A 21,506-nucleotide genomic window follows, 5' to 3' on the forward strand; every position below is an offset into this window, starting at 1 on the left:
AACTATAAGTTAGCTCAGTTTTGTTTTTCTTTTCTCAAAAAAAAATTCTGGTTATAAAATACCTATGTATCCCAGGGAGTCCAATTTAAAGCAAAACAAAACCATTCTTACTAGGTAGAAAAAATTTCAAATCATTTGCACATTCACATTCTATGCATTTTCTCATGGTCAACAAATGGACTCAAATGGTTTAAGTTATCCCACCATTTAAAGAGAAAAGTGTCTGCAATAATCTTAAACCATGGACTTAACTTAATTTCACCACCTGTTGCCTTCCTCATAATTTCTTTGAGTTCTTCCTTTGATGCATAGCAATAGCTTTTAATCTCATTGGGATCAAGGTTACATTCATCTTCAGAAACAAAATGTAATCAATTTCATGTTCACCCCAGATACCATCAGATTGGGCCTTGTAGTAAATTCTTGTTAGATAACGGATTTATTTTATTTAAATCAACCTCTAACAAGGGCATTCCTAATTCAGCTTTTAAGCACCTCTGTGCTGCTCATTTCACGTGGATGGCATTGTTTTCTTCCAGCTCACCTGGATTACCTAATGAATGACTACAGCAACTATTGGGGAAACAATAATTTTAAAGGTAATTTTAACATCTGATCTCTGTTGTAACGGGAGCTTATTTTTCAGTATTAAACAGGAAGACACTAAAAGCTTGATGTAATAATCATTTGTCAATGTTTTCATTCAGTTGACAATTTTTCTTGGTGTCAGCCTCAATTTTATTGTCATTGTCATCAATAAAAATATTCATCTCTGCTAGAAGCTGAACCTGTTTTTCATCAAGATGCTTTATTTCAGGCATTGTGACAGAATGTCTGACCTGACCTAGAACACAGAGATTCCAGTTAGAGGTTTGCTAGCTTATTTTTAGATGCTTGTCCTAGTACACATTTGCACCGTGGGGTCCCAAATTTATCCAGTTACAGTACTTCCCCCTACTCCTATCTAAGTCCTGGGCAATAGGCACTAAGTATCATCTGCTTTTGGGAGAAAAGTACAGTGTTGATTCAAAAAACTCACCTCAATGGAGATAAAAGATAACTTATTCTAAAACCAAATGAGTGACCATGGCTAGGGAACAAAGATTTAGGTCACCCCAGTTCAATGTTCCAATGTGGAAGTAGTTTCATGAAGCTTTTATAGTAACAGAACAAAAAGAAAAAAAAATCAATCAAGACAGGTTTCTACATTAACGGAAAGGTTAGGTAGGTTTTTAAAAGGGGGGAAACCTGCTTTAGGCTTCAGCTACTATTTGACAGTACTCTTAGCTTTTTTTTTTAATATTTATTTTCTTTACATATCTGAGTACACTGTAGTTGTCTTCAAACACACCAGAAGAGGATTCCATTACAGATGGTTGTGAGCCACCATGTGTGGTTGCTGGGAATTGAACTCAGGACCTCTGGAAGAGCAGTCAGTGTTCTTAATCACTGAGCCATCTCTCCAGCCCCTACTCTTAGCTTTTTGATTGGTTGGAAAACTAATACCTCGTGCATTCCAAATGGAAGCGTGAGTTCTGTATGTTCCAATTGGCTTATCTGAAGGTCCTGAAGATGTTAGGTACGGAGGTGGATAATAAATTAAGGCTAATAAGAGATCTATAGAGGGCTGGAGAGATGGCTCAGCAGTTAAGAGCATTGACTGCTCTTCCAGAGGTCCTGAGTTCAAATCCCAGCAACCACATGGTGGTTCACAACCATCTGTAATGGGATCCGATGCTCTCTGCAGGTGTGTCTTAAGACAGGGACAGTGGGGAAGAGACAAGAGGGAGAGGGAGAGAAGCTGTGGCAGGACAACATGGCAGGTGACGTTAAGATTCCACACTGTACCTTTACAGGTTGTTACAAATGTTTTTAAGGGATGGATGTGTATTGGGCTTTGCAGGTGTAGGTGGGCAATTATATCTTATCAATTGGGTCAAGAAAAAAAAAAGACAGAGACAGTGTACTCATATAAACAAAAATAAACAAATCTTTAAAAAAAAGATCTGTAAATGGCCCATGATAAATTGGCTCTGGATTTGCAACATTGTAGACTCTCCACAAGATAGGCAAGTTGCACTCCCCACCTTGGACAGTGTAACTTTTTTCTTTTAAAAAATATTATTTATTAAATATATATGAATGCACTGTAGCTGTCTTCAGACACACCAGAAGAGGGCATCAGATCCATTACTGATGGTTGTGAGCCACTATGTGGGGCTGGAGATTCAACTCAGGACCTCTGGAAGAGCAGTCAGTGCTCTTAACCACTGAGCCATCTCTTTAGCCCGACACTATGCTTTTAATGGGCAAAAAACAAATGTTAATATCTGTCAACAAAATAAAAAAAATATATTATGTGAAAAAGTTCCATTTTCTCCTATCTCAGTGGTGGAATTAAATAAATCATTTATTCATAGCACATTTATGTCATAGCATGTAAAGTATTTAAACATTATAACATTATGAATTATTTTTCTTTTTTTTTGGAGCTGGGGACCGAACCCAGGGCCTTGCGCTTGCTAGGCAAGCGCTCTACCACTGAGCTAAATCCCCAACCCAACATTATGCATTTTAAACTACATTCCTTTGAGGCTGATATGCTAGAATTACTTCTGCAAAGCTAGAATCATTTTCCCAAACAATTTTTAGGATCTATAAAGTGACTTTTATTTTACTAGGCTTCTGGGCTCTGTCTTTGCACATGGTCAAAAGCCGACCAAATATTAAGAACTGGGTTGAAGCCCATCTTTAGGCAGGGAGTTGGGGTTTCAGGTCTTTTGCCGCCTGGAACCTACCAGGTGGACAAGGTTGCAGACCGGCCTCATAGTCTGTGCACGCTCGGGCACCAATCCTACGGCGTGTTCAACTTAAGGGGCGGAGCCTCACCTCTCTTGACTGCTACTGTAGTGTAAAGTCGCTTTTTGGCGTCTTTGGCCGCTGCTGCAAACCGACAGCCTCCATCCAACCCGCAGCATGTTGTTGCCTTTGGTCAGTCGGTGGACAGCGGGCCTATGGCACGGCCGGACTAGGACGTCGTGGTGTGCGGCCGCCGCGCTCCGAGGTTCCAGGGTCATCCTCCGGCGTGCGGCCTTGCGCACTGAGCCCGCGCGACTGCGGAGCGGCGTGCTCCTGCCGCTAGCCGAGCCTTTGGGGTCACCCCGGCGAGCGCAGGTCGGCCGTTCGTGGGCTGGGGTGGCGGGGAGCGGGCGCAGCGTGCGGTCTAGGGAGCTCCAGTGCGAGTCCGGGAGGAGCAGGCCTCGACTTCGGGGCCCGCTGCTGCTGTCAATCCAGGGAATTGACTCTCTTTTCCTAGGCTATTCAAGCACCACAAGTGGTTCCAGATTGTGTGGTCTGTGATAGCAACACCCAGTTTAGTTTCTTCATTTGGGGGGGAGGGGTGTTGGTCTTTTTCGAAGACATGGTGTCCCAGTTTTGTAGACTCACCTGGCCTGCATTCGCCATATAGATCAGGTTGTCCTTGAAATCAGATTTCCCATTCTAGGATTAAAGATGTGCTCCACTATGTAGGGGCTAATTTCTCAAAAGGATGCTGGGTGCTAAGAAATTGATGCAACACCTGGAGACAGGAGCAAAAGGAATTTATACAGCCTCATAAGTTGTGTTATTTGTTTTTAGGAATTTCCTTGATTACCGAGAGAAAGATGGGGTATGGGTGCGATAGCACAAACTCCGTAGTATTTTAAACTATGTAATAACATGTAAGAATTTTACGGGTTTCTGAAACTGTTTCTCTTGTGTAACCTTGGCTGACCTGGGACTTGCTCTGTAGACCAGATTGGCCTTGACCTCATAGAGAACTCTGCCAGAGTGCTGGGATTAAAGGCGGGGCTCGGCAAGAATTTTATGTATTTTATGCTACATTATAATGTATAACAATTAAAAACCTTTGGGCCGAAATGCCGAAAGTGGTAGTTGGGTTATTTGTCGTTAGTTGCTTGTGGATGGGTTTCCCTATGTAACCCTGGCTGATCTGTTGTTGACCAGGCTGATGTTGGCTTTAAACTCAGAGAACCTCCTGTTTCTGCCTCCTGAGTGCTGGGATTAAGGGTTTGTGCTATAGCCAAGGGCAGATATTGGAGTCTTAAATTTCAACAGAAAGAAATTTAAAAGTAGGCCTACTTTTTACATTTTTAAATGTGGGCAATGTGAAATTAATTTTTAGATGCTCATTTTCACATACATGGGAAACTCTTGTTATTGTGAGATTTCGTGAGCTTTCAAACAAGCTTTCTTGCTAAGAGATAGAGGGCACAGGTTATGGCAGTGGCACATACTTAAAAAAAAAATCCCAGTGTTAGCTCAAGAGGACATGGACTCATTAATGACTGGACTTCATCTGCAAAACAAAAATGGGTACAAGGTATTTCCAAGTCTTTTAGGAAAACAGCCATAAACAGTTTAACTAGTTATTAATGTAAGTAGTTCATAAGTACTAACCATAGGATTGGTAGGATAAGCCTAGCCTGTGGAGGCTCTTGTCTTCAGCACCATAGTTTGATCTTTGGACATGGATGTGCTCAGACATGTGTGTGCACAGGAACCCACCAAACAAAGCAAAGCAAAGCAAACCCCTCAATTTACAGGATTTTGCTTAGATTGTTTTGTGGTTTTTTTTGGCTGGACTTGAACTCAGATTCACCTGCCTCTGTCTCCTGACTGTTGGGATCAAAGACATGTACCACCTTGCCCCCTTGTTTTGCTTAGATTACTGTATTAAAGTTAATTTAAACAAATATTTTTGCATATGTAATATGTCTGTGTACACACATGTGGAGGTCAACATTGGTTAGCTTCTATCTCAACCTTATTTAAGATTTTTTTTATCTGTACACTGTAGCTGTCTTCAGACACACAAGAAAAGAGCATCAGATCCCATTACAGATGGTTGTGAGCCACCATGTGGTTGCTGGGAATTGAACTCAGGACCTCTGGAAGAGCAGTCAGTGCTCTTAACCACTGAGTCATCTCTCCAGCCCCCAAGGTTTGTTTGTTTTTTTTTCTGAGGCCAGGTTGGTCTCAACTCAGATCAGTCTTCCTCTGCCTCTCAAGTGCTGAGATCAAGGGCTTGCACCACCACTGTGCAGCAAGATTTTTATTTCATATATGTGGGTGTTTTGTTTGTGTGTGTGTGTGTGTGTGTGTGTGTGTGTGTGTGTGTGTGTGTGTGTGTGAATATATATGAATGAACCATACACATCAGTGCTCATGAAGGCCCAAAGAGAGGGCATGGATCCCATGGGCTTGTGTAAGTCATGGAGGTGCTGGGACGATGAATCTTGGTCCTTTGGAGGAGCACTGAGCCTCTCTATCCTGAAACCTGATTTAAGAGATAAGATCTCTTTGGGTGTGGTGTTCTCTGATTGGCTAGAGTGGCAGGCAGGAAGCCCTAGGGATCTTCTAGGTTATTAGCGGGAATTCTTTGTATGGCATTGTAACAAGTTCTCTTCATTATACTTAAAGGAAAAAAAAAACAACTTTGATAAAAATAAAAGTTTGTTCAAATAGCCAGTTACTCAGTGGTTTCTTGTTTCAACAGATACCTGTTTGTTGGAGACCATGTGTCTGCCTCTTACATACACAAGTTGGTAAACCAGAAGATGGCAGGCTGATTTATACTGGGAACCTGGCCCGGACAGTATTTGGTGAGTAATCTGAAGTGGAGTTACTTTTTTTCTCTTTTTCTTTTTGAGATTATAAAATAATCACATTTCTTCCTTCCTTTTCCTGTCTTCAAAACCTATACACCTCATTTTCCTTTAAATTCATGGACTCTTATCTTCACTAACTGTTATTGCATGGGTATATGTATATGCATAAATGATTCTAAATATAATCTGTTGAGTGGATACAATGTTACTTGTGTGTGTTTTCAGGGCTGACTGTTTTGTGATGGAAAACCAGTTGCTGTGTTCTTTTCTGGGGAAGACCACCTCTCCCAGGCCCAGCTTTACTCAGTTGCCTGTAGTCTTTGCATGGGGTTGAGGTCTCTGGGGCTTGCCTCTGCCCAGCAAACCCTTTTTAGCATATGTTAACCTCAGCTTTTTAACATCACTCAATTATTATAACACATAGAATTGTTTTTTCCTTAAAGCTTATTGATCCAACGTGGAGGTTGAAACTTTGTTTGTAGGGGTTTTAAAGACATGTGAAGGCTGGGTTGCAGTGTGTGGTCTGACAACTGGGCCCTGAAGCTTTCTTTTCATCATCGTTTGTCCTGGAGTAGCCACCAGACAAATATAAATACGTGACTATTCTAGAGTGGAAGAAGACTCTTATATTTTTATTTGAAGCATCCCTCAGAAGCTCATATATTTAATATATTAATAATAAAAGCACAATCCTAACATAATATATTTATTAAATATATAATGATATATATTTAATAGCCTAACTTCCCCAGCTGATGGCACTGCTTTGAGAATTCTGGAAACTCTAGAAGGGTCCTTCTTCTAGAAAGTAGGTCACTGGGGGTGAGTTCTTGGAGGGAGGAGTGTCTTGTTCTGGATTCCTTCCATCCTTTCTCTGGTTCCAGTTTGCCATGAAGGTCTTCCACTACATACATCTTTTGGGGTGATGTTTTGCCCAAGTGCATAGGCACTAAGCAACTGTAGATTGAGAACTCAGAAATAATGAGTCAAAGTTCCTTTTCCTTCTTTTAAGTTACTTTTCTTTAGTATTTGGTCATAATACAAAAGCCCTGACCAAAAGTCTGGTAACACCTCTTTTTTGTTGTTGCTTTGAGACAAGATACTGACTATCCTGTATGCCTGGCTGGAGTTATAGCTTTTTAGAATAGGTGTTTGAAGCTGGGTGGGGTAGCCTTCTCTGGTTTACATAGTGAGTTTGAGGATAGCCAGAGCTACATAGTGAAATCCTGTCTCCAAAAAAATGTGACAGGGTGACAGGGGCCTCTGTAATGACATCTGGCCTCACTGGTCTCAGTTTTACTTGTATATTTCTAAATTTAACATTTAAAATGAGGGTGGGGCTGGCAGTGTTATTCAGTGGTTAGAATACTTCCTTGCCTGGTGCTTGAAGTCGTTCTGTGTTCAGTTCTGAGCATTGGGAAGGAATGTTTTACATTTCCAAAATGTGTAAATCATGTTTCTTCCGTTTGTCTTAGAATCTGTAGAAGGTTTCTTCAGTTTGTCTTAGAATCTGTGGAAGCCTTCCTTATCTTCCCAGGTGTAGAGGGTTGTTGTAGAGAAGGAAAAGATGACATATTGAGTAACATCAGTGAGCTGTTTACTGACTTCCGTCATAGTTTAGTGGAGACACCGAGAAGAACTTGGTGAAGTTAAAGGATTTGTTAGGTCCCTAGAGATTGTCCTGTACTTTAATAACCTCAGTAAGTATAGAGTCAGGGGGTTGGGGATTTGGCTCAGTGGTAGAGCGCTTGCCTAGCAAGCACAAGGCCCTGGGTTCGGTCCCCAGCTCCAAAAAAAAGAAAAGAAAAGAAAAGAAAGAAAGTATAGAGTCAGAAATTCCTTGCAGATTGCTGTATGGCCAAGTATTGTCACAAAATTTCAGTGCTTACATTTACTCATGTTAGAATCAAATGACTATATAAAATTTAACTCTGGAAATCTGTTGGTTCTCAATTATTTGGTATTAAAGTATGCTTAAAATTTTAGCTATCTATAACTTTTTCAGAATAAGGACCAAATATTGTACTGACTTTAGAATTACAATTTAATGAGTATTATTATTAAGGGGTTAGAAATATCTTCAAAAGTCCTTACTGAGTTGAAGGTTTATATAGGAAAGTTTATTGAGTCATGCTGTGTACTTCCTTGACTCTTGTTTATAAAGGAGAAAGCCAGGATTGATTTTTGTGGATACGCTATAATGTCTGTGGAAGAGTGTAACTGGGGTATCAAAGTTGTACAAATTTGGAGCTAGGCAGAGGTTTAGAGCACTGGCTGCTCTTCCAGATTCAATTCTCAGTGACCACATGGAGGGTCACAACCATCTGTAACTACAGTTCCAGGGGATCTGACTCCTGCCTACAGACAGGTATACATGGATTGCATAGATAAGTCACCCAACAGATAAAATAATGATTTAAAAACTTTTTTGGCCAGGCATTAGTGGCACACACCTTTAATCCCAGCACTCAAGAGGCAGTGACAAGGGGGTTGGGGATTTGGCTCAGTGGTAGAGTGCTTGCCTAGCAAGCGCAAGGCCGTGGGTTCGGTCCCCAGCTCCGAAAAAAAAAAAAAAAGAGGCAGTGACAGGCAGATTTCTTTGAGTTTGAGGCCAGTGTGGTCTACAAGAGCAAGTTCTAGGACAGCCAGGACTATAACAAGAGAAAACATGTATTGAAAAACAAAACCAAAAACAGAACAAAGAGTACAACTGTAATGTGTAGAAGTTGTTGCCTGAGTCTTTCAGCGTTATGGATAGTTATGGGAAGCTGCCATGTCAAAGGTCAGTACTACTTTGTATATGGGAACTTGGGGAGAAACACTGCGGAAGTGCTGTGATTTGGGGCATTAACTGCTGCATGGTAAACACTTGAAGACTTTTCTCATTATTATTAGTTTAGTCACAGATAATTACAGATACCATATCTGCTATGAATTTTACCAGGGGCACTGTGTTAGGGATACTACTTAAAGGTAATGCAGAATCTGAACATTGGTAGGAAAGAAAAGACGAACCTACCATCTATTCAATGCAATGTTATAAATTAGATCTGAGTTCACATAGAGGCGATGGATTAAGATGGTCGCATTGGGATGGTGTTCTATTAGGTCTTGTCTGATGAGTAAAGTCTGATGTGGAAGTGAGGAAGGAGCATATACATCTAGGTGCAGAATACTTAGTCCAAGCAGAGGCAGGAAGATTTTCAGGCTGAAGGGATCTCTGGGTGTGTCTGAGAAAGATTCCCTACATCTGCTTAGTTGAGGTGGGATGATCCACCCTAATGTGAGTTTGTCATTCCATGTGTGGGGTCTTGGGCTGGAGAAAGATGACAAAGCTCATTGAGCTTTTCCTAAGGGAATAGAACTGCCTGTGTCTGGCCACATTCCATCAGCTCCTGCCTGCTGCTAGCTAGCTACACTTTCCCATCTGGTAGTTTCTTTTTAGTAAGTGAGAACAATAGAAATGTATTTCTTACAGGTCTGGGGGCTACAATGTGACCTGGGTCACATTTTGTGAAGACTGTAGGAATTAGTGACTCTTGGCTACCCTGGCATTCTTGGCTTGTAACTTGCTTAACTGTGACTATTGCTTGCTCTTCCTGTGGCGGCCTTCCCTGCATCTCTTTTTGTGACCTTATAAGGGCACTTTCATTAGATTTAGAGCCCACCTTAATCCTGCATGATCTCATCTTGTTCTTTACATCTACAAAGATCTTATTTCCAAATAAGGACACATTATAAAGTTCTCGTAGGCATCAGTTTCAGGAGACATTAACTTACTACAGTGTGACAAAAGTAATGGGGAAGGTAATTTGGAAGGGGCGAGAGTATTATATAGGAGTCAGCATGGTCCTCATTTATCCAGTGCATTGATGTCATATCAGGCACCTGTGTGAAGAGGAGAGGAACGGAACTGCTCTTAAATTACTAAAAAAATAGTTGAGCTTTCTGCCAGTAGCAGTATGACTGCTTAGTTCCAGCTTTGTGAACAGTAAGTTGTCAGGCTTTTGTTTTTGTCAGTTTGGGAGAAAGCAATAACACTTAACTTTGATTACATGTATCTTAGGAATGAGATTTTTGTACCGATTTATTTAAATTTATTTAAGGAGACATTTACATATTTCCCTTAAAATGTCAAGCTTTTTGGTTTTCTCATTCCACAAACATTTATCCTTCTGGTATAAGTTCAGAGTATCTCTGACAGTGATTGTTATAGGGGAATGTGCACATGAGTACAGATCCCTTGGGCTGAAAATGCAGGCAGTTGTGAGCCTTTCATTGTGTCTGTTGAGAGCGGAGTCCTGAAAGAGCCCCACTCCCCTGACTGCTGAGCACCCCTGCTTTGCTTGTGTGTAGGATCTCGGGCTGTCTTGTCTCGGGTAGACCGGCTATGGAGCAGAAGCTGCTTGTTACTTCTGCTTCTGCCCTCTGTGTTCTGGGATTACACTTGTGTGGTACCATGTCCAGCTTTGTCTCTGTTCTGAGTCCTACTGAAAATGTTTCCATTTCAGATTTAAAGGACTGCATGGATATGGATACTCTGTGATTTCTGTCTTCACACTTATATCTCTGCACTCTGGGTTTTCCATGGCTTACGGGATAAAGGGTGGATTGAATTTTATCCTTTTGTTTTTAAGGTTTTAATTTGTATTCTGTGTGTCAGAGAGAGAGACGTGGCATATGTGCAGAGGTCAAAGAGCAGCAGTTCTCTCCTATCTTTGTGTTGGTTCTTGGGTTGAAATTAGGTAGTTAGAGCTTGTATAGCAAGTTCCTAAAAACTTCACATCACTTAATAAAAAGTTAATTTTTTTTACATATGATTTCTTTCTTTTCTTTTCTTCTTCATTTTTCAGGACAGATGATTTCTTTCTTTTCTTTTCTTCTTCATTTTTCAGGACAGGGTTTCTCTGTGTAGCCCTGGCTGTCCTGGAACTCACTCTGCAGACCAGGCTGGCCTCCTAACTCAGAGATCCACCTCCTGAGTGCTGGGATTAAAAGTGCCTGCCACCATGCCTGGCTTACCCATTAATTTTAGAAATGTCTGTCTTTATTCTGTATTAAATTTCAACATATAATTCAATGTGGTTGAGGTTTTCTATTTTGTTCTGTTTATCTTTTTATGCATGCATCAGTGTTACACTAGTCTCTCTCTTTTTCTTTCTCTCTCTTTCTCTGTGTGTGTTTGTGTGTGTGTGTGTGTCTGTCTGTCTGTCTGTCTCTTTGTGGACCTGTGCTGCTCTATTTTGTAGTTTATTAATGTCTGAGAGAACTAACCCTTATCTCATTGTCTCAATGACATTTTTCCTCAAACTCTTACTGTGTGTATTTTCTAAGTATATGGTATTTAAATTATTTTGCTTGTTTTATTTTTTGAGACCAAGTGTTGCTACATAGCCAAGGCTGAACTTGAACTCACAACCTTCCTGCTTTAGCCTTATTCATGAAGGGTCAAATTACTTGAATTCCAACTATTAGTAACTAGCCATATGCCTTTGTGCATTGCTTCCTCCTCCTCCTCCTCCCTCCCTTTTGTGTGCGAACACTTGAGTGTGAGGGCGTATGTGTGTATGTGTGTCAGTGCCTCAGAGGCTGATATCGGGTATTTTCCTCTATTGCTCTTGTTTTCTTTGCATTCTGTTGCTGTTATATAGTGCTCGGACCAAAAGCAACTTAGAGAGGAGTAATAGATTTATTTCAGCTTCTATGCTACAGTCCGTCATTGAGTAGAGTTGGGGCAGGAGCTCAAGCAAGACCTTGAAGCAGAAACCCGGAAGGAATGCTGCTTGCTGGTTCACTCACAAACTCACCTAAGCTAGGCTTTTTTATTTTATGTATATGAGTATACTTTATCTGTCTTCAGACACAGCACAAGAGGACATCAGATCCCATTACAGTTTGTTATGAGCCACCATGTGGTTCCTGGGCATTGAACTCAGGACCTCTGGAAGAGCGGGTCGGTGCTCTTAACCACCGAGCCATCTCCCCAGCCCCAGCCCTAAGCTAAGTTACTTTTGCAACACAGGACCACCTGCCACCATGGTGCCACCAAAGTTGAGCTGGGCCCTCCTATATCAATTAATAATCAAGACAATCCCTTCTAGACATGCCCATAAGCCTCAACCAGGACTGCCTTCTCTTGGGACTAGGCTGTGCCAAGTTGATGGTTAATGCTAATTACTACAGGTCATTACCTTATTTTCTGAGACAGAATCTCTCATTGAACTTGGAGAATTTGGGGTTGGTTTTGATTTGTTAGACAGGGTTTCTTCTGTGTAGCTCTGGCTGTCCTGGAACTTGATCTTTACTGACCTTGATCTCAAGAGATCTGCCTGGCTCTGCCTCCTCTGAGTGTTGGGATTAAAGGCATGTGCTTGGAGATCATCGTTTTGGTTAAACTGGCTGGCAGCAAGCTGTGGGAATCTGCCTGGCTCTGCCTCCCAACTCTGGAGTTACAGGTTGTGCTTCCGTGCTCAGCTGTTCTGTGGATGCCAGAGAGATGAGCTCAGCTTGTCATCCTTGTACCTGCTGAACCAGCTCTCCAGCTCTCCGTAGCTTTGGACACAGGTTGTACTCAGGCTGGCTTACATTTAACTTGTTAATCGTGCAGCCCTTGCCTCTGTAATATGGGGGTTTCAAGGATGAGCTTCTCTTTCTCGGTTTTTTAAATTGGTGGTGGTGCTGGGGATCAGCCTAGGACAGCAAGCATGTTAAGCAAATACACTCTATGGAGTACTTCAGGTACTTTTGTCTGCCCGTCTCTTTTTTTGACTTTTCCAGAAGCAGTCTTAGCATGTAGTTCATGGCAGCCTCAAAATTGTAACCTTCCTGCCTCACCAATTCTCAGGGTTTACATGGAGCAATGATAACAATTTTATACCTCTCTGGACTTTCTCTATATATTTTATGAGTGGAGTAAGTTAAGCTTAAGACAGAAGGTAGAACCTGGCACAGAAGAAGCACTTGTGTCTGGCTGCTGTGCTGCTGTTGTGGTGGAATGATTATTCTGTCAGCTTTGTCGTCGCTGTGACCAAGACTTAAACTACTTTATGGAGGAAAGGTACTTTCTCGCTCACAGTTTTAGAACGGTTGGCCGTGGTTGGTTGGCCTCGTACAGAAAATCAGGGTGGTAAGGGTAGATGGCAGAGGAGCTTCCTCATTTCATGGCATAGGAGAGAGACAAGAAAGAGCCTGGTGGACATTTTGATTTCAAACTGTAACTAGAATAGGAAGAAAAGGTTGGAGGGATTAATAGGGTAGATTGTTTTATAAAATTTAAAGTTATTAATCTTGTTATAATTTTTTCCCTTTAGGTGTGAAATGTTTCTCTTATTCTACAAGTGTGGTCAGCCTTGCATTCTTACCGTACCTTCTCTCACAAAGTAACATGATGTTTGGAAGTCTGCCTTTGCAAGTCTTATTTTATGGAGTCATGGGGAGCTTCACGGTGATCACTCCCACGCTGCTTCACTTTCTTACAAAAGGCTATGTCATTCGGTTGTACCATGAAGCCACAACAGATACTTACAGAGCCATTACTTACAATGTTGTGCTTTCAGAAAGCAGCACAGTGTTTCACCAGGGTGACGTGACAGTTCCAGAGAGTACACACATATTTACCACCTTTTATGCTAAAACGAAATCGCTATTGGTTAATCCAGCACTCTTTGTAAACCCTGAAGACTATAACCATCTAATGGGTTATGACAAACCATTCACTTTTGATATGGAAGAAGTCAATGAAAAGAAACTGCACGAGGGTGAGAAATGAACCTGTTCTTTGTCTGTGCTTAAATGTCATGCATTTTCAGCTAACAATAATAATAGTATTGCCTTTATTTTGTTATTGTTTTCTAGTGAGTGATTGTTAAAAACATAAAACAAGTATAAGTAAGGGCTAAGGACGCAGTAGTTGGTACTGTGTTTGCCATATGTGAGGCCCTAGGATCGGCCTTCATTTACCCAGTGTGCTTTTGTACACCTATAATGCCAGCACAGCGGACATGGAGGGAGGAAGATCAGAAATTTGTCATCCTTGGTTATGTAGTAGGTCTGAGGTCAACCTGGACCTTGTCTTAAAAACAGAAATTGAAACTATCGTGTAGAATTTTGAATAATTTTTACATGACAATGTTCCTATGTAATAAAATATGTTTAATTAAGAACAAGTTGTCTTTGTTTAAAATGTGGATGGTCATGTGTATTCTGGTATATGTATGGCTACATTTATTTGCTGATATTGCTTTTAGAGAGAATCTCACTATGTAAGCTGAATGTCTGGAACTTACTGTGAATTAATAGAGACCAGAGATCTATCCTCTTCTGTGTGTGCCAATACATCTGGGCCACGAATGGATAGAGTAACAGTAGGTGCCTAGGACTGGAGAGATGGCTCAGCGGTTAAGAGCACCCGACTACTCTTCCAGAGGTCCTGAGTTCAATTCCCAGCAACCACATGGTGGCTCACAACCATCTATACTGCGGTCTGATGTCCTCTTCTGGTGTGTCTGAAGACAGCTACAGTGTACTCTACATAAAATAAATATTAAAAAAGGTATGCCACCACTACCCAGTATGTGTTTGAGTTTTTGTTTGTTTGTTTTTGGCTCTGGGTTTTTTATTTGTTTTGTTCTTAGTTTTTTAATTATTAAAATAATTAAAATTTTACGTGTATGAGTGTTTCGCCTGCACAAGACAGAAAGAGGAGTTGAATTGCTTTGACCCAGAGTTACAGAATGTTGTAAGCTGATATGTGGGTAATCAGAACCAAACCTTGGTCCTTCTGTAAGTGTGTTTTTTAACTGAATCATTTTAGCCCCAACATTTTAAAGTAGTTTCAGGATTCCTGAAATCTTTGTAACTTTATAACTTGTTTTAGTCTTAACAGCCTCCTCCTGCTGTCTCTGATGTATTGTACATTTACAGTGCTTTTGTTGCTTTGAGACAGGTCTGTTTACTATATAGCCCAGGCTGGTTTAAATTTGAGCCGATCATTCTGCGTCAGCCTCCTCACTGCTAGGATTACAAGCAAGCACCAGCACGCTTACTTAATGTTAGATGTTTGTTTCTTTGAATTTTTATTCTCTCATATATTACATGCCACCTGCAGTTTCTCCACCCCCACTCCTCCTATGTACCACCCTTTAAAAAAAAAAAAAAAAAGAAAAAGCAGGCCTTCCAGGTATCTACTGAACATGGCCTAAAAAGATACAATAAGACTGGGCACAAACCTTCCTTCATAGTTGGACCCAGTAACCCAGTAGGAGGAAAGGGGTCCTAAGTGTAGGCAAAAGCCAGAGATACCTCACACCCACTGTTGGGACTCCCACAAGAACACCAATCCACAAAACCATAAAGTATATGCACCTAGCTCAGACCCATATGTGGTCCATGTTTGTTACTTCAATTTCTATGAGACCCTATGAGCCTTGCTTAGTTGATTGTGTAGGCTGTGTTCTCTGGTATTCATAATACCCACTTACTGTTTAAAAAAAAAATTTTAGGGGGCTAGAGAGATGGCTCAGAGGTTAAGAGCATTGACTGCTCTTCCAGAGGTCCTGAGTTCAATTCCCAGCAACCACATGGCGGCTCACAACCATCTGTAGTAGAAGACAGCGACAGTGTACTTATATAAATTAAATAAATCTTAAAAAAAATTTTTTTAAACAAAAGAACTGTAGATTAAGGAAAAGTGGAGGAAGAACTCCCAAGAGCTGAACGGTTTCAGGGGAGGAATACACTAATTTTTATAGTTTATACACATGTTTAACCTCTAACAAAATACAAAACATTCACAAGATGCAAAAACCAGGAAACAAGTTCATTTGAGATGCCAGGTTGCACTGCCCTGCTTGCACATGGTTTTAAATGTCCTTCATACATGTGAGTACTTTGTCACTTGTGAAAAAGGTTTTATTAGTTTGTAACAGAATAATCCAAAAGACATCTTGTTTGGGGTCAAGGAAGCCCTGAGTGGCAATGACGACCTCTGAAGGCTATGGTATGGAATGAGAACAGGATGGAGATGGGATCTGCACTTATTTAACAGTTTAACCATTTAGCCACATCGATTTATTGGTTGCAGTTTGCCAAGAAATCCCCAATGTCCCTTGGTAGCTGGCCATGGACAGGCATGATTTTTTTGTTATTTGAAATCAATTTTAAAAACTAGTATTAATTTTCAGACCACATGTTGCATATGTAGTAATTACATTTACCCAGTTGTATACATGAAGGTTATAAGAAGTTTACAAAAGTGTTAAGGAGGTTGGCAAACTTCCAAGTGGCCATAAGGGAAAGAGAGGCAGAGCTGTTGCAGGTGATGCACAGAAGAGACTGAACTCATCTGGAGAAATACTGAAGGTCGCAGAGTAAAGCAGAGCGAAGGTACAGAGGGCACACAGATGTGTTGCAGATGGACAGTGTCTTAGGGCTTTACTGCTGAGAAAAGACACCATATCCAAGGCAACTCTCATAAAGGAAAACATTTAACTAGGGCTGGCTACAGGTTCAGAGGTTTAGTTCATTATCATCATGGTGGGAAGCATGACATTGTGCAGGCAGCCATGGTGCTGGAGAAGGAGCTGAGAGGTCTACATCTTTATCTGAAAGCAGCCAAGAGAAAACTCTGGATTTAATACTAGGCAGAGCCTGAGAAGAGGAGACCTCAAAGTCCACCAATATAATGACACATTTACAGGTTGTTATGAATATTCTTTTTTTTTTAATAATTTTACAGCAACACCTGCCTGTCTCTGTACCAATACTATACACTTTTCATCACCATTGCTCTGTAATACAGCTTGGGGTCAGAGAGGGTGATTCCCCCAGAAGTTCTTTTATTGTTGAGTATAATTTTCGCTATCCTGGGTTTTTTGTTATTCTAAATGAATTTGCAAATTGCTCTTTCTAATTCTATGAAGAATTGAGTTGGAATTTTGATGGGGATTGCATTGAATCTCTAGATTGCTTTTGGAAAAATGGCCATTTTTACAATATTAATCCTGCCAATCCATGAGCATGGGAGATCTTTCCATTTTCTGAGATCTTCTTCAATTTCTTTCTTCAGAGACTTGAAATTCTTGTCATACAGATCTTTTACTTGCTTGGTTAGAGTCACACCAAGGTATTTTATGTTATTTGTGACTATTGTGAAGGGTGTCCTTTCCCTAATTTCATTCTCAGCCTGTTGTCCCTTGAGTAGAGGAAGGCTACTAATTTGAGTTAATTTTATATCCAGCCATTTTGCTGAAGTTCATTATCAGGCTTAGTAGTTCTCTGGTGGAACTTTTGGGGTCACTCAAGCACACTATCATATCATCTGCAAATAGTGATATTTTGACTTCTTTTCCAGTTTATATCCCTTCGACCTCTTTTTGCTGTTTGATTGATCTGGCTAGGCCTTTGAGTAGTATATTGAATAGGTAGGGAGAGAGTAGTCAGCCTTGTGTAACCCCTGACTTTACTGGGATTGCATCAAGTTTTTCTCCATTTAGTTTGATGTTGGCTACTGGTTTGCTGTATATGGCTTTTACTGTGTTTAGTTATGGGTCTTGAATTCCTGATCTTTCCAGGACTTTTATCATGAAGGGGTATTGAATTTTGTCAAATGCTTTCTCAGCATCTAATGAAATGATCATGTGACTTTTTTCTTTGAGTTTGTTTATATAGTGGATTACTTTGATGGATTTCTGTATATTGAGCAATCCCTGCATCCCTGGGATGAAGGCTACTTGATCATGATGGATGATCTTTTTGATGTGTTCTCGATTCAGTTTGTGAGAATTTTATTGAATATTTTTTAATCATGTACTTTATTTATATGAGTACATTGTCACTGTCTTCATACACACCAGAAGAGGTCATCAGATCCCATTACAGATGGTTGTGAGCCACTTTGTGGTTGCTGGGAATTGAACTGAGGACCACTGGAAGAGCAGTCAGTGTTCTTAACCACTGAACCATCTCTCTAGCCCCTTTATTGAATATTTTTGCATCGACATTCACAAGGGAAATTGGTCTTAAGTTCTCTTTCTTTGTTGGGTCTTTATATGGTTGAGGTATAAGCATAGTTGTGACTTCATAGAAGGAATCGGGTAGTGTTCCTTCTGTTTCTAGTTTGTGGAATAGTTTGGACAGTATTGGTATTAGGTCTTCTATAAAGGTCTGATAGAATTTTGTGCTAAACTCATCTGGTCCTAGACTTTTTTGGGGAGACTTTTAATAACTGCTTCTATTTCTTTAGGAGTTAATGGAACTGTTTAGATTGTTTATTTAATCCTTATTTGTCTTTGGTACCTGGTATCTGTCTAGAAAATTGTCCATTTCCTCCAGTGTTGGGAGCAGCCTCAAGATGTTGGAAGCAGCCTTCATGTTAGATTAAAAGCATCTATACTTTAGCCTTATGTTAGATCAAAATCAATCATATTTCAGCCTTATGTTAGGTCAAAGCAGCCATACTTAAGCCTGCACCTGCAGTTCTGCTTGAACTTAACAGATAGAATAAATCTTGTTGTCAGGTCGCTTAGCACTGGTGGTCAGGTCACTAAGCAACCCACCCTGTATTGTCCCTCCAACTGACTGATTTACTGTCCCCGCCAGCGGGGACCCAGTTATTCAGGGTCCCGAAGGGGCGCTACCCTTGGGCCTAAATGGGGGGCGAGAGAAGAAGGAGACCAAGCAAGATTCTGTTGTCAAGGTCTCGTTTATTGGGATGAACGTTACAGCTTTTAAGGCTTTCAGGTAGGGGGAGTGACCTTAGTGAAATATGAAGGAGGGGGAGATGAGGGTATAGGCAGTGATAGCTGGAGGCAAAGAGGTCAGGCGATGAGGTCAGGTGGTGGAGACACTGGGTGTAGACTGAGGAGATAACTGGTATCTGCTCGAGCTGAGGCATCCCTTGAATGTTATACTCCTGTGCCGTAAATTCATGGGAGAGGCTTTATCCAACAATCTTAAGACTTATGGCAGTCATCTTTAGGGGTGAGTCTCTGTGGCAAAACAGCCCAAAGTCACCTAGCCACTTTGAGCCATGCAGTCAAAAAGCGGCTAGGCCCAAATCCAATATGGCTCCGTGCAATTTACCCAGCCAATATCCTGGTCATCAAGCCAGGCTCATTCCTTTGTGGTTACCTCCCCACATCCTGCTTCTACCAGTATATCTTTTGCCTGAGAAAAATTAAAAATTGTCAGCTTGACCAGACTTCTTGACTTGCTGTCTGTTCTTTGCATCTCTTGTCCCCCATTCTCTCCTAGGTAGACCCCAGACCCTGTTTGACTGCCTTGTGGCTGTGCCTGTTGTTTCATTTCTGATTTTGTTAATTTGGATACTTTCTCTGTACCCTCTGGTAAGTTTGGCTAAGGGTTTATCTATCTTGTTGATTTTCTCAAAGAACCAGCCCCTGGTTTTGTTAATTCTTTGTAGAATATTTTTTTGTTTCTACTTGGTTAATTTCAGCCCTGAGTTTGATTATTTCTTGCCATCTACTCCTCTTCAGTGCATTTTCTTTGTTTTTAGGAGTGCTGTCAAGCTGCTCTTTCCAGGTTTTGTTTGTTTGTTTGTTTGTTTTTGGAGGCACTCATAGTTTTCCTCTTGGCACTGTTTATATTGTGTCCCATAATTTTGGGTATGTCGTGCCTTCATTTTCATTAAGTTCTAAGAAGTCTTTAATTTCTTTCTTTATTTCTTCCTTGACCAGGTTATCATTGAGTAGAGCATTGTTCAACTTCCATGTGTATGTGGGCTTTCTGTCGTTTTGTTGTTATTGAAGACCAGCCTTCGTCTGTGGTAATTTGATAAAATGCATGGGATTATTTCAATCTTCTTGTATTTGTTGAGGTCTGTTTTATGACTGATTATACTGTCAATTTTGGAGAAGTTACCATGGGGTGCTGAGAAGAAGGTATATAGAGATCTGTTAAATCCATTTGGTTCATAACTTCTGTTTGTTTCATTGTGTCTCTTTTTAGTTTCTGTTTCTCAATCTGCCCATTGTTGAGATTGAGGTATTAAAATCTCCCAGTATTATTGTGTGAGGAGCAGTGTGTGCTTTGAGAGTTAGTAAGATTTCTTTTATGAATGTAGGTACCTTTACATTTAGAGCATAAATATTCAGGATTGAGAGTTCATTTTGGTAGATTTTTCCTTTGATGAATATGAAGTGTCCTTCCTTATCTTTTTTGACAACTTTTGATTGAAAGTTGATTGTCTTCGGTATTACTCCATCTTGTTTCTTAGGACCATTTGCTTGGAAAATTGTTTTCCAGCCTTTTATACTAGGTAGTGTCTGCTTTTGTCACTGAGTTATGTTTTCTGTATGCAGTAAAACGCTGGGTCCTCTTTGCATATCCAGTCTGTTTGTCTATGTCTTTTTATTAGGGAATTGAGTTCATTGATGTTGAGAGATACTAAGGAATAGCGATTTTTATTTCCTGTTATTTTTGTTGTTAGAGGTGGAATTATGTTTGTGTGGCTCTTTTCTTTTGGGTTTGTTGCAAGATTACTTTCTTGCTTTTTCTAGGGTGTGGTTACCTTCTTTGTGTTGGAGTTTTCCACCTGTTATCCTTTGTAGGGCTGGATTTGTAGAAAGATACTGTGTAAATTTGATTATGTCATGGAATATCTTGGTTTCTCTACCTATGGTAATGGAGATTTTGCTGGATACAGTAACCTGGGCTGGCATTTGTGTTCTCTTAGGGTCTGTATGACATCTGCCCAGGATCTTCTGACTTTCATTCTTTGGTGAGAAGTCTTGTGTCATTCTGGTAGATCTACCTTTATATGTTACTTGACCTTTTTCCCTTACTGCTTTTAATAGTCATTCATACTTTTGTGCATTTGTTGTTTTGACTATTATGTGACAGGAAGAGTTTCTTTTCTGGTCCAATATCTTTGGAGTTCTGTAGGCTTCTTGTATGTTTTTGGTCATCTCTTTCTTTGGGTTAGGGAAGTTTTCTTCTATATTTTGTTGAAGATATTTACTGGCCTTTTAAGTTCGGAGTCTTGCTGTCTTCTATACCTATTATCCTTAGGTTTAACCTTCTCATTGTGTCCTGGATTTCCTGCATGTTTTGGGTTAGGAGCTTTTTGAGTTTACATTTTCTCTGATGGCTATTTCAATGTTTTTATTGTATCTTCTGCTCCTGAGATTCTCTCTTCCATCTCTTGTATTCTGTTGCTATGCTTTCATCTGTGACTCCTGATCTCTTTCCTAGGTTTTCTATCTCTAGGGTTGCCTCCCTTTGTGATTTCTTTATTGTTTCTATTTCAATTCTTAGATTCTGGATGGTTTTGTTCAATTCTGTTTGGTTGTGTTTTCCTGTAATTATTTAAGGGATTTTTTTTTTGTTTCCTTTTTAAGGGCTTCTGTTAACGTCTAGTGTGTTGGGGGCCCTGGGTGCAGAGCACAGGCAGAAGCAGCTGCACAGAGTTGCAAGCTTATTAATCCTTATATAGATATGAATATGCATTACTATAATTTCCATTTTGGCAAGATACCATAAGATCATTATTCCCACAATACCAGGAACAACTGAGGCAAGACTAAAAAAAGAAATACAACTAAACAAAGGTTTCTTCTCGGGGTTGGGGATTTAGCTCAGTGGTAGGCGCTTGCCTAGGAAGCGCATAAAGCCCTGAGTTGGTCCCCAGCTCCGAAAAAAAAAAAAAAAAAAAAAAAAAAAAAAAAAAGGTTTCTTCTCGAAATATTCACATAACAAATCACCTCTCTTCTTATCATCAAAATATACTTGCCATTACCAAGAGAGCATGAGAACCGCTTCCACAGAAACATGACACAGCAGAACACAGTTTAAGGCCAAGTGAGAAAACATTTTCTT

The 21,506-nt window shown here is 40.4% G+C and overlaps 1 protein-coding gene and 1 pseudogene across 1 annotated transcript; one reads left to right on the forward strand and one right to left on the reverse strand.

Annotated features, from left to right (window-relative positions):
- Positions 1-143: 143 nt before the first annotated feature.
- LOC116889404 lies at positions 144-857 on the reverse strand (annotated as a pseudogene).
- Positions 858-2,857: 2,000 nt separating this feature from the next.
- On the forward strand, positions 2,858-14,237 carry Tmem70 (transmembrane protein 70). The gene is made up of 3 exons (XM_032906193.1): positions 2,858-3,174; positions 5,561-5,666; positions 12,983-14,237. The coding sequence occupies exons 1-3, from the start codon at positions 2,977-2,979 to the stop codon at positions 13,438-13,440; spliced, it is 762 nt and encodes a 253-aa protein (XP_032762084.1). The 5' UTR covers positions 2,858-2,976; the 3' UTR covers positions 13,441-14,237.
- The last annotated feature ends 7,269 nt before the right edge of the window (positions 14,238-21,506 follow it).

Source organism: Rattus rattus, chromosome 1 (assembly GCF_011064425.1).
Source record: "Rattus rattus isolate New Zealand chromosome 1, Rrattus_CSIRO_v1, whole genome shotgun sequence".
Classification (NCBI taxonomy): Eukaryota; Metazoa; Chordata; class Mammalia; order Rodentia; family Muridae; genus Rattus; species Rattus rattus.

Bases quoted from the DNA above. Each gene is read 5' to 3' on its own strand.
- Tmem70 (XM_032906193.1), top strand. From the start codon at position 2,977: ATGTTGTTGCCTTTGGTCAGTCGGTGGACAGCGGGCCTATGGCACGGC. The intron at 3,175-5,560 runs GTCGGCCGTTCG...TTGTTTCAACAG, and splicing joins GGTCACCCCGGCGAGCGCAG to ATACCTGTTTGTTGGAGACC. The intron at 5,667-12,982 runs GTGAGTAATCTG...TTTTCCCTTTAG, and splicing joins CCTGGCCCGGACAGTATTTG to GTGTGAAATGTTTCTCTTAT.